General features: G+C 38.8%; 1 protein-coding gene across 1 annotated transcript; it reads right to left on the bottom strand.

Annotated features, from left to right (window-relative positions):
• Positions 1–823: 823 nt before the first annotated feature.
• gnat2 (guanine nucleotide binding protein (G protein), alpha transducing activity polypeptide 2) lies at positions 824–8522 on the bottom strand. Its single transcript, XM_079558912.1, has 9 exons — positions 8365–8522; positions 5361–5403; positions 4424–4565; positions 4152–4309; positions 3575–3703; positions 2812–2941; positions 2573–2726; positions 2097–2308; positions 824–1129 (listed from the first exon to the last, which is right to left on the bottom strand). The coding sequence occupies exons 1-8, from the start codon at positions 8468–8470 to the stop codon at positions 2118–2120; spliced, it is 1053 nt and encodes a 350-aa protein (XP_079415038.1). The 5' UTR covers positions 8471–8522; the 3' UTR covers positions 824–1129; positions 2097–2117.
• Between the last annotated feature and the right edge of the window lie 4606 nt (positions 8523–13128).

The raw sequence follows: 13128 nt of genomic DNA, 5'->3' as shown, positions 1-13128 counted from the left end.
AAGACTGTGAAGTAACGCCGACTGTAACAAGTGAATTTCTCCTTTGTGAGATTAATAAAGGTTTATCTTATCTTATCTTATCTTACCCGATGATTTTGAAGAGGTTTTTACCGCAGGCTACGAGTTACCGTAGACATGCGCTAGCCTAGCACTAGCCTAGCACCACTAAACTCTTGAAATACAAGGACTGCATGAATAAAAAAAATATATATCTACAGAAATCAACAACACTCTGGATAACTAGGAAAAATTAGTCCCTATGTCAAAAATCCTGAATTAACCCTTTAATATTTTCAAAACTCCATTGGTTTAACATTACACTAACTGAGAGTTTGATGTTGTTATGACGACGCCATAATCTCTTTTGTATGTTGTGGCGTCACATGAAAAACAACACATTTACTTTGCAATAAAACACAAAGACGTGGTGATGTTAATGCATCTTTATTTTATGTTTCTAAGTTTCATAAGAAAGGACAAAGTTGCCATTTTCACTCCCCATTTGAAATAAAACATCCTCCCGCTAGTGTTCCCTCCTTCTCATAGGTTTATGAATAATCTTTCAAAATAAAGTGCTCTACTCTTATGTACAAAGATGACTATCATGTTGGACTTCAAATTTAAATTTAAAATGAAATAATTACATCAACACTATTTACGATAGATACATTTACAATGTTTGGATTGTCATCGTAATCTGGGCATATCTGGTTTATTTACACAGTTATTTATAAAGGGTATTATCAAGACCACAGAAACTACTGTACTCAGAAAGAAAAGAAAGAAAAAAAAAGCATGAAAGCCAATGAAGCTAGTCAAATTATTTTAGCGTTCCCCAAGTTTTATTGCTTTTATTTCTTATTTTTAGTTTAAATTGTAAATAATAATCACAACACAGTAGCCACAGGGAAGCAATGAGAACAGAGTACTTCTAGTTTATTTTACATCATTCACTCCAGCAGCTTGTGTCCACAGATTTTGAGGTGTTGGGGCCCAGTGGGACGCTGTCCACTGCGGGACGCCCCGTTTGGAAATGGAGCAGGACTTGGCAAGGATAAACCTCTGCACCCCATATGTACACTTCTTCATGAATGCCAATGTGTGAGGGGTTAAAGTTGGATAAAAACTTCTGCAAAAGAGAAAAAATAAATTCGAATGAGTCATGTGAGAGCTTTTGTTGCCTAAGAACAAGGTTTGTCCAAGGACATAGATGAGTCATAATGCATAATAATGTCTTCTTCTTTTCTGCTATTTTCATACTGTATTTTTAATGCTCTAATTTGCCTAATCTGTTCACGTATGAAACATTACAAAGACAGAAAGATCTATGAATAGACTGAAATATAACGTCATCCAAGGTTTTTGTTCCTTGTTTTTTCTTCTTCTTTCTTACTAATGATTCACATAAAGCAAGCTATCATGGGTATTTATATTTTAATCTTATTATTGAGATTTAGTGCTTGGTTATTTATTACACATTTTCAAATGGCAAAACATTTTTATCTTTCTAACACAAACTTTCCTTGTTTCCAGATTGAGATTTTTTGTCTGTGATGAGAAGAATTTCATCAATAGTTAATCTGATCTGATTTGTGGGTCCTAAGAGATTAAAAAATTGAACCATTGCCATAACTATTAACCTCTTACCCCCTGCCTTAATTGAGCACATTGTCTCCAGTTCAACTTTACTTAAATCTAAAAGCTTCTTGACCGGAGAGCAACAATGTAATGCCTCATTTGAAAGCTAAGGCCTATAAAACTGATCTTGACGTTTTTGTTGTGTTTTCGCCATGTTTTTGTTGCTCTACTCTCACTCACTCTTTTCCCACTTTTTTGTTGAGTTATTGTTGCTTTTCTGGCATGCTTTTGTCATTATTTTGTTGCTTCTTTTGTGGGGTTTTTTATTGCTCATTGTGGCTTTTTTGTGGCTTTTTAGATTTCGGTAAAGCCAAACTGGAGAAAATGTGCTCGGTACAGGTCGGGGCTAAGGGGTTTTAACAAGTCAAAAGCTCTCAGAATGACAGATAAAACTTCCTCTGTTTTGTCGTTATGGAAATGTCTTCTAAGTCTTCTAACAACATGATTGCAACAGTTACCTCTCTACGGTCCGGGGCTGCTTAGAAAAGACCGCAGTCTTTTAGATTTTCTTTGATGATGATGTCTGTCACGGCGTTGAACACAATCTCCACGTTCTTGGTGTCAGTGGCGCAAGTCAAGTGGGAGTAGATTTCTTTCTGGCCCTTTTTCATGTTCAGGTCCAAAAACTGTTGTCTGATGTAGTTGGCGGCGTCGTCGTACGTGTTGGGTCCTGCAGGATTATCGGAAACATAAGAGTTGAAAACTAGTTGATTCATTACTTTGAGACATGTTTGAAGTGGGGAGCCAAAATGCTGTCATTGTGTGCCTAAGATTTTTTGTTTTGGAAAAAAAAAACCTCTGGAGCCCTGTATTATCCACATAATACATTATACATTATGAAGACATCATTTATATTTGCTGTCTCTTTCACCCTTTTGAACCGAACCTAAACTTTCCCATCCAAATCAAAGGAAACTCTGCGCCTGCTGCTCACCATCATAGTCTGGGAAGCAGATGCTCAAGTGAACCTTCTTGATCTTCTCCTCAAACAGATCCTTCTTGTTGAGGAAGAGCACGATGGAGGTCAGCGCAAAGAATCTGTGGTTGCAAATACTGTTGAATAAATGCAGCGACTCGTGCATGCGGTTCTGTGAGAGGGACACACACAGGAGTTAGTTATCAGTGGATTTATGCGCAAGGATCCCCACAGGCAGCCCTTGTGTCCAAACTCACCACTTCGTCATCCTCTACCAGCACCATGTCGTAAGCACTTAGGGCTCCACAGAAAATGATACAAGTGACACCCTCAAAACAGTGGATCCACTTCTTTCTCTCTGACCTCTGGCCTCCCACATCGAACATCCTGAGAACCAGACAAAAGATGAGAAACTTTAAAAGGGATGTGGTGCGAAATTCTGGGCCCTGGTAACAATCCCTTTAGGTGAATCATACCACACTTTTCACTTGTTATAGTAGCTTTTAATACACTAAAGTGCAGATAGTAAGAAAAGTGTGTATGCATTCAGAAACAATTCAGTATTTACAAGCAATAGTTACATGAATAAAGCAAAGGCAGACATATAGTGCTTTTTCAGATGCTTTATAATTTTGTGCATTATTCATTCGCTCCATACTTGGTGATGCCTCAGTAGCCACAGCTGTCCTTGGGTCGATTGCGCTAATCTGTGCCATCGGCCCCTCCGACCACCACCAACCCTTCACTCACACACTACATTCACCCAGACTACCTTGTGTGCCGCCAACTAGGCCCCACCCTGCTTAGCTTCCGAGCTCTGACAGGATCGGGCATAGTAAAGGCGGTATGGCCATGAGGCAGATTATCTTGCTATGTTCAACCACAATTCCAAAATCATTCCATTGTCAGTGGAATAGAACCTTTTTTGTACAGCACTTGTCGCACCGAAAGCGCTTCACACAGTCACACAGTCACACATCAATAGAGGTTATAGATTTCTAATAGTCATAGTGTACAAACCTGAAGTGCAACTCTTTGCAGGAGAACTGCTCTTCGATGATACCAGTGGTTTTGACTCGAGATCGCAGCACATCCTGTTCAGTGGGCATGTAGTCAGGCTTGCGGATTCGGTCCAGCTCCAGAAGGTAGCTATGGGATAGAAAAATGAAAATTGTATGTTATTTAAAGCAGAGATTGTGTTAGATATATTGGTTTTCTTAAATGTTTGAAATATTGCATAGAAATTTCATTGGGGATAAAAAGAGAAAGAGTCATGGGTCTACCCAAAAACGAATGTGTCTGCTCATCTTTAGCTCAGGGAAACTCCCTAAACTGTGCTCAGTTTGTTCCCCATTTCAATAAAAGCTGTATACGACAGTGGATACTTATACATCTTTGCGCTTTGAGTGCTAAATGTAACTGGCAAAGTGCTATAAAATTAGACCATTTTACCATCTAGTGGATTCAGGGAAACGTAAATTTCCCCCATACAGACCTACAGAAATATGAAACAATTGGGACTCATTTGTTACATCTTGTCGGCAGCAACACATGTATCTCTACACACATTCCAATGGTGAGATGGAGGAGCACTCACTATCCAGCGGAGTCGTTCAGTTGGAATTCAGCAGCCCTCTCGAAGCCAGCCTGTACCCCAGAGTCATTCCACAGTTTCTGGATGACATCAGCGAGCTCTGGGGGCATCGTGCCTTCTTCAATAGAGTCTGACAAGTTCTGCAGCTTCTGTGCATCCTCCTGTGGGTCACAACAGACACACATCAGCAACATTAAACCCATTAGATCATGGTGTTATTGAGTTAGGGGCCTAATCATGTCTGGCATTCATCTTTGATAGGTGTAATTGGAGACCTGTCCGGAGGAGGAGCCGAAGTCGACGCCCAGCATTTCCATGCCTCTGATGATGGCCAGAGCAGACTGCAGGATGTTGCCGTAGATGACAGCCCTAAACTCCAGCTGCTCCTCCTTTGTATAACCTCCTTGATGCAGAATCCTGGAGACAGAGAAAAGAGTGAGGTTATAAGCACTGATCAGAACGGTAATATTTAATGACTATGCTGTGTCTGTATGGGGTCTTATTATTATTGTCAGTTGAGCATTTTACCAAATTTTCCTTTATTTTGTCCCACATAAGTAGTGGCAGAAGTACTATCTTATGGTAGTAGTGTCATTATTATTATTATTATTATTATTATTATTATTATTATTATTATTATTATTATTATTATTATTATTATTATTATTATTATTATTATTATTATTACTATTGTTGTTGTTGTTGTTGTTGTTGTTGTTGTTATTATTATTATTATTTTATTGTATCTCGGCTTCTTCCAGCAATTTATGGATTGTCTCTGTCATGGACTTGTGAGCTGTTCCCATGAGGGCAATCTTCTGCTCCTCTTTGGCATTGGGATTGTCAGATGGGGTCCTTTAGGCTTGACCTAATAAATAAATTACTAAACAGGCAAGGAGTGTTGACAGTTCTATAAAAATAAAATAATTGTTTCTATTAGAAATAACATTTACCATCACTACTATACAAAAATACTAACGCGTCTCCTCTGACTGACAATGACTAACACTGCCCTCTGGTGGGGAGTGTCTGTGCACACAGGCATTAGCCTTTCACCCTTGGTAACACAAGCATGTGCTTGGACAGATCAGGCCGCAGGCCCGGACAGACTGGAAGTTGGAGGAGCAGCCTGGGCCTTGATGCTAACACCGATGACAACAAAAGCCTTCTCTGGATGCCACTCAAACACACACTCAAACCAGCCAAACTTACTTCATCTGTTTGACGATGGTGCTCTTCCCTGACTCACCAGCGCCTGAAGAAACACAATGAGAAGGTACATTAGCCCCCAACTGTTACATCTCAACTTTGTTTCTCTTTTGCCAAAACACGATATTATATGAATTTTAAGATAGTTATTTTTATTGATTTGTGTCCTGTCTGTCTTATTTTTAACATGCAGGTACAGAAGAACAAATCAATTTTAGGCCCATGGTTAAAAAATAAATAAAAAGAGTTATTGTGCAAAGTACCATGAGCCTAATATTCCCACAAATTCAGTGTTACTTTCAAATTGTAATATATTCTATAAAAGTAGTTACAGCTTTAAAACTGTAATATGTTTGTATTAAATATTACTGTTTCAAAAATGTAACTTGAGTTACTTTTAAGTTACTTTTGAGTTATTTTTGGCAAAGTATAAAATAGTTAGAATGCCACTGAGGGAAAGTACAGTCAAAGATTTTCCTTTCCTTTGCTTTAGTGATGTTTGCTACACACAATTGCAGATCTTATACCAATGTCCAACTTGATTTTTTGCTGCATTTTATTTGGTGAGTTTGGTATTTTTTTGCTAGTGCATCAGTGCAACCCATTTAAATGCACTTGTAGCTCGAGTTACTAAATTATTATGACTAATATATTACCGTATTTTGTGTAAGTGATATGTTATATTCCTCAGTAGTATTTTTTTGTAACTCATTACTTTTGTAATAGGTTTACCTCCAACACTGCCCATATTAAATAGACAGGCATATTATCATCAGCACCATTGCCATTCATAACCACCTCAATCGTTTCCCCTTTCATATCTATATTCAAGTTAAACAGGATTATTTTGAGTGTAAATAAATTTAGTAAAAGGGATAGATAGATACTCTGGCCCACACTTCAGCATAGTATAGCTAATAACTAAAGAAGAAGACGATCTACATTCTAGTTTGTTGATGTGTGTGAGGCGTGAATACAGCTTTCTGTTTCCCCAATCTTATGTAACAACCTTTTGCATGATACTCTTCAACGAAAAGACAACAACCAAATGAAAATATTGCAACTCAGACAGAAGGATGTGTCTGAGACATTTGTTTGGATGCACTGTGCAAACTACATTTTCCACAGTCTGGAAGCTCAGAAAGGGTGAATATGTCCAAAACGACACCCTTGAAATATTTATAGACAACGATTCAAGAGTCACAAATCCTGCAAAATGGTTGCTTGTATTTTCACTTGTTTAGCAGTAAATCATTGTTGCACCAAGTTATTTTTGAGTAGAGCCTGAGGGCAGATGGGAGCTAACCCTGTGCTAAACTCAACCTGCTAACGTCACAGACAGCAGAAAAGCTGCAGGCGCTAAGCTCAGACTTACAGTCCAACATTTTGTGGCCTTGTTCAACCCTTTTGACCAGGGGTTTGCTTTGTGGCAGGCTAAAGAATTAAAGCCGAATCTCCCAGTCGTTCCCCAAAGTAAGGCACCACTTTCTTCAAATTCCAGTCTTCTAACTCTAACATTATATACTTTATGATCTAACTAATTGGTAACAGAGCTGAGCAGCTTTGGACATAATGGGTTCAAAGCAGCTGGAAGCAGCTGGATTGTAAGGATTGTAACTGGCAGAAGACGGTTTGGATTTGGTCATCATCACACATACTACAAACTCATTCAGCATAAATATAGACTTGTGTATCTAGCAATTGCAACTGTGTCCACTCTGTTGCATTGTCCTTAGATGCATCTGCATAACATAATATCAGGCTCTAGCTCTACCTAAAGGAATAATAAGAAGGTTCACAAGACTTCATTATTAATGATTATTGCAAAAACAAGATGGAGCATTGGAAGATAGAAATTTATACACTTTCAATATTTATTTTATTGTTAAGCTATAGATGAAGCACCGTGTCATTGCCAAGCAGCCTATAGGTTGGTTCTACTCATTTCCATGTGCATTATGTGACTACCAACAACTGCACTGTTATACTACGAGACTTTACTGCAATGTTTATCATCTAGTTTTGTACATTAAACACATTTGTCAGTTATTCTGTAGTTTCTGCAGAGGGATCAGGGCAGAGCTCAGGTGGATCTGCTCTAAACCTGTTATGGCTAATCGGATTGACGTATCGCCGTTGTGCTGTGATTCATTTAGACCAAAGGCTGTGATCTCTTAAGCGCCAATGTCCTTCCATCACAACAGAAAAGTCACTTCATAAAGAGAATCAAATTACCACATTTAGGTTCAGTTGATGCTTATATTCTCTTTTAATTGTATATTAATATTTTTTATATACTAAGCTTTATGAAAACCCAGCTGAATCTTTTCTTGTTGTGAAGCAGTATTGTTAAAAGCAAAGGCTATAGCATTGTACAAAATTACACACCTCACTCAGACAGTGTTGTGTTTCTGTTTTGATGTAGCTCCAGTAAATGACTCCGCCAGGGCCTTCCAGAGTCTCCTCCTGTTGTTACTTAACTGTCTCTCTGTCTAATCAGTTCAATCTTAATAAACTAATGCACTGTTTTTCACATGGATCTGAACTAAATCCTCTGAGCATATCTTCCATAAGCCAGCTGGCTTGAGATGGTTAAAGCTCTTGGCTCTCATTCAAGATTGAAATATGCTGCAAATGACTTCATCAAATGCACTGAGACAGTGTCATTAACTAATGAGCTCAGAGCCAGTCTGATGCCGTCTGCTCCGATAACGAACTACAACCAGGTTTTATGTACATCGGATTGTTTCATTAGAAACCCAGACCTCTGCAAAGGCCCAACAGACCATCATGTTTTAGTTGTGTAACTTCACTTGAACCTCGATGACATCTCTTGCTGTTTACACAAGTTCTGCCTCTATGCACATTCGTTTATTTCCCATAGCGTATTTTTGTCCAAATGCAGAACTTAAACTACAGGTAGAGATTGTGCCCATGATAAACAAATCATGACCTGAACTTCACTGCATCTTCTACTCTACTAGACTGAAGCCAAGTGTCCACTTACCAAGCAGTAGTAGCTTGACAGTTTTTGCCTCCTTGTCTGCATCTGCCTGGAGTTGCTTTTCCAATTCCTTGGACTTTTGGTCCTCCGCACTGGCTCCTGCTCCCATCTCTTGATCGAGCTCCTCTAGGTCCTCTAGGATAGATATTTTGACAGTTGTCTGTGAGCAGTTGCAGAGAAACTGGGTGAAGCACTAATCGTGCTGAGAGGAGATTTCCGAGCGGAAGGAGATTGAGAGGGAGGCGCTTGAACCTCACTGGCTCCTTGCCTTCTCAGTTAGGTGATCAGTTACGACCCCCTTCAAGCTTTAATTCAATTCAGGGCTAGCCTTCCTATACAAATCCATAGTCTTAAGGCTGCGACTTATGTCTTGATTGGCCAGTCAATCCAATTAGTCTGTATGGACCAATAGTGAATGATGTACATCACAGAAGTGAGGAGGCAGCGAGTATCATCAACAGATCTTCATTTCTGATTGGTGCATTTGGTGTGGGCATTACTGGAGTTACTGATGTGGGCATTACTGGAGTTCAACACAATCACAGGGACTGCGATAACTTTGTCATGGCTTTACATGTCTGCAACAAATTGATGTCTTCTACCACATTCCTCCCCTGCTTTCTAAACTGACCATTTCCATTGACTCTTTAGATAAAACATAGTTTCGTTCCACTGACTGTTCGACTCTTGACTTGTGTTATTCACATGGATAGAGGCAGGCCTTAAGCGCCTGTAAACTACTTAAAGCTAAGTCGCTTTAATCCAGGTGGTGTGTTAGCAACTAAATAAAGCCACTGTCGCTGCAGCGCTCTCTTCTAAAGGGTCTCACCGGTAAATGTGTTGACCTAAATGTGCTGTACTGTGCTTGCATCTGAACAGGGCCTAACATCATATATATCCACATATATGTCTTATTTCATTGTTGGCTCATGAAGTCATCAGGTCAGGTCCCAGAGCATGGCCTGTCCTGTTCTCCTCTGGCCTATTCCACGTTGACTCTGTCTCAGTCAGAACTTTGCAGTTGCTTGATCTTAATACATTAATACTTAATATTGAAGTTGTTGTTGTTGTTATTGTAATTAAAGTGCTGTAAAGATGCTCACCAAAACACCACATCTTTTACCTGATCTTATCCATGACTTTATCCATAACCATCAAGTAATTCAGTGTTGGACGTGAGAACACTGAAGGAGAGATGTAAATGGTTCTCTCTGCATTAAATCATTGTTTGTATATTAGTGATACTTTAACTTTTCAAACATTTGACCAAAGACTCCCTTAATCTTTCTAGTACAAAAAAACTTCTAATTGAAGTACAAAAAACTCCCTTACTCTTTGTTTCTGCCGTTCTGACCAGTGCCCTTCATGGGGCCAGACACTCCCAGATCCTGTTCAGTGACGTCAGGATCAAATGAGCTCAACGGGGAGATATAGGATTGACAGAGACGGAGGAAAAATGACACAGCCCACTGTAACGCATGCAAATATCTTGTTAAAAATACTTATTGAATATGTGCAGAGATTAATTATAGTTGCAGTGGATTTACAAATTGCATTGAACCTTTACCAATGTTACAATAACATTTAAACTTTGGTCCTTTTGGCATTTGTATGTAATTACTTTGATGTTATTGCGGTTTTGTTTTGAAAAGTAAAACCCAACATATAGCGGTAATTATCCAGCCAAAGAGCAACTTTAACAAACTGTTCCAAGCGGGCTAATCGAGAGGGAACTAGTAATATCTCTCAGCCAATCTCATTACAGGACGGAGGAAAGCGAAGACCTTCTCTGCTCAGGCCTTGCTCTCCTGATCCTCTGTTAAAGGGATTACACCCGAAGCCTCAGAGCCACCCTCCGTCAGGGGTTTAAGTCACGGGCCAGAGGGGAGCAGCAGAGACACTATTGTTGTGTTTCTTTGATGTTGAAGTCAAGAGAGATTCAGATATATGAGCTGGACTAGACACTGATATCGGCTGTACGGAGCTGTGCAATAGTGTTATGAGCACATATATTACTTTAAGTGGCGGACATAACTTTATGCTGGAATTTGCCTTTAAAGTGCTGCAAATGTTTTGCCCTGAGATAAAGTTTTTTTTAATTTATTTACTGGGCCTATCCACCTGGTACCAAAACTTAAAGTCACTGCTTTCTGAACTAAGATGAAAGTTTTCTCGAAATAGTGGTGCCATTTTTTGTTGTTTCCAGTTGTGATCTTTTTCTATGAATTAGAGAATTGCCCATATTATCGCCTCTGTCTGACATATAAACATTATGAAATTAAACTCAATCTCAACTCACTGCATTAAAATATAATCTTTATTAGTTTTTTAAAATCAAAGAATTACAAAAGATTGATAATCCAAATAAATACTGTATATATTCTGTATGAACACCTGCACCGATCTGGACAAATCTTCCTGGAGTAGCGTTTTTCAGACTGTAGTGTGTATTAATCAAACACTCGTAACATAATAAAGTCTTTGTGTAGGTATTTATTTAGATAAGTTGAAAACAGCAACAAAAATGTGTCCACATGTGTATAATCTCCACAATGTTAATGCTTCTGAAGTCGTTTAACATCAATGGGCGAGTTAAGGCCCTCTCTCTGGGCCTGATGGCAAGGAGCTGACATTGCTGCAATAGCACCCTCTGGTGGCCATGGCAGAGTCCAAAAGACACTTTGTCAACAGGATTCCAATGGACATTTTGCATCTCCCTAAGTTACACTGCTGTAAAGCCTGGCTCCAAAGAGTTTCTTTTTTTAACAAAACGTGCTGTGACCCATGTGAGAACACTGGGCTGGGTAACATATTTTTAATGACACTGGTTTTTGTGCAGCAGAATAATAAAATGTAATTTTGTAGGACTACAGATGGAATTTAGCATAGTGCTAAATCTGGTGCAGCCATAATTTTTATGTAACTGCACATTGTCCTGATTAGATAAACAAAACTAAAAACTAAAAACCTAAGTGAGTGACAGGCTATGGAGCACTGTGGAGACTTGTAGTCGGTCGTCCCGTTCGTAGACTGTATATATAGACGGCTCCTGCTCACTCCTCCCCGTTTACCATGATGACCAGCATGTTCCTAAAAAGGGCAAAAGGGCGGGATCTTCACTGTAGACTCAGCCTGTGTCTTGCAGCTCCAACGCTAACAGTCCGGCCCTCATTAGTATATCTAGGTTTAAAATGTTTACTGTGACCTGAAAAATCAATGGTAGATATTTGTTAAAAAGCAAAATAAAGACATGCTTTCCAACACAACTTAAGTAATCAACCTTTAAAAAACAGATTTTATCTTATGGAAATTCCTAGTAAAATAAAGGTTAGATCAAAATGTATTTAATATTTAATATAATAATGATATTATTAAGTCCATATTGGACAATAGTCTGACGGAATCTTCATTTTCTCCTCACTCACTGTTCCAATCCAATTACAAACTCACCCTAAAATCATTCATTTTAATCACTTGTCATGACTTCTTTAAAGGGACACTGAGTAACATTTTGGACTATACTGTTGCCATCAATACAAAACATGCCCCTAATAACCAGCCCGACAAAGAAAATGCTATTTCTGCAGTGGATTTGTATTAATGGATTTGGATGAGATCCCGACTTTACCGACTCCCAGTTACAGTCATGCCTCAGGAGAGCTGAGCCGCTCACAGCAAAGGCACATGTTTGTTTGCACATTTATGAGGGATTTTTCAATGAGGAAAACATCTGTCATGAAATAAATGCTTAAATTAAATTGTTATGTATTGGGTGAAATTCTACGCGGTGTGGCTTTAAATAATCCCTCTTCAAATATAGGTGCATTGTGGGATGTGCCTCAGCTCAGTGGCGTAGGTGTGACTTTAGGGAATCTCTCTCTGGTAAGAGTTAAGAGTTCACTGCGTAGGCGTAATCTGACATTTAAACCATGAGAAACTTGTAACTCTCCCATTGTAATATCACCACATTTGTGTTCAACATTTCACCCAGAGATCATACAAACATATTTTTTTCTTATTTATATAACATGTTTTTGTTTGTTGTTTGTATTTTATTTTTCACTAATATTGCTGATGACAGACCACGGAATGAATGAAATATATTAGATTCCTGTTGAGACATTCTCAAAGCCTTCCAACCCCTTCAAAACTCATAATTTACTGTCATTATTCCTCCGCTAGAGGGCGCTAGCTACTACTACTAGCTTCCACTTCTGCTATCACTGATGGTACAGACATAAACAGAATGGTTGCTGAATCTGACCCCGTTTACAGTATTTGTGTTGTGATTCATATATAGATTTGATGCAAGAATTTAGAGATATATAGGCTGTATTATGTATTACTTTTACAAACCGTCTTTTTTCAATTCATGTGTTGTAAAAAAAAAAAAAAAAACGAAAAAGTTGCTTACTTAGAGGCTCAGGAAACAGCAACAAAAACAATAATTAGTTAATATAATAACAATATGTAGCCTGCCCTGTAGACCATTTTTATTTTATTTTGATACTGGTGGACGTTGGTGATAGAGCTTATTCTTTGGGCTGGTACATGCAGGACAGAGCTGAAGCAGAGACATGCCTAACCCTTTTTTCCTAAATGAACTACTTTATCACGACTGCCATTTCATTCCCACATTAATTACAACTTTTCTCCTCATTGATTTGTCGGGGGCACAGATTGGTGGTTGTCATGGCAACAGCAGCAGGCTTGTGCGCCTGTGCTGCAGTGTGCTTTGGCGTGGCGAATGTGCCCTTAGCGTGGCGG

The sequence above is a fragment of the Gobius niger genome (assembly GCF_951799975.1).
Source record: "Gobius niger genome assembly, chromosome: 6".
In the NCBI taxonomy this organism is placed as follows: Eukaryota; Metazoa; Chordata; class Actinopteri; order Gobiiformes; family Gobiidae; genus Gobius; species Gobius niger.
This window is presented reverse-complemented; position numbering and strand designations above follow the sequence as displayed.

Bases quoted from the DNA above. Each gene is read 5' to 3' on its own strand.
- gnat2 (XM_079558912.1), bottom strand. From the start codon at position 8,470: ATGGGAGCAGGAGCCAGTGCGGAGGACCAAAAGTCCAAGGAATTGGAA. The intron at 4,310-4,423 runs GTCTCCAATTAC...TGTGACCCACAG, and splicing joins TCGGCTCCTCCTCCGGACAG to GAGGATGCACAGAAGCTGCA. The intron at 2,309-2,572 runs GTGAGCAGCAGG...ATAATCCTGCAG, and splicing joins CTGCTTCCCAGACTATGATG to GACCCAACACGTACGACGAC.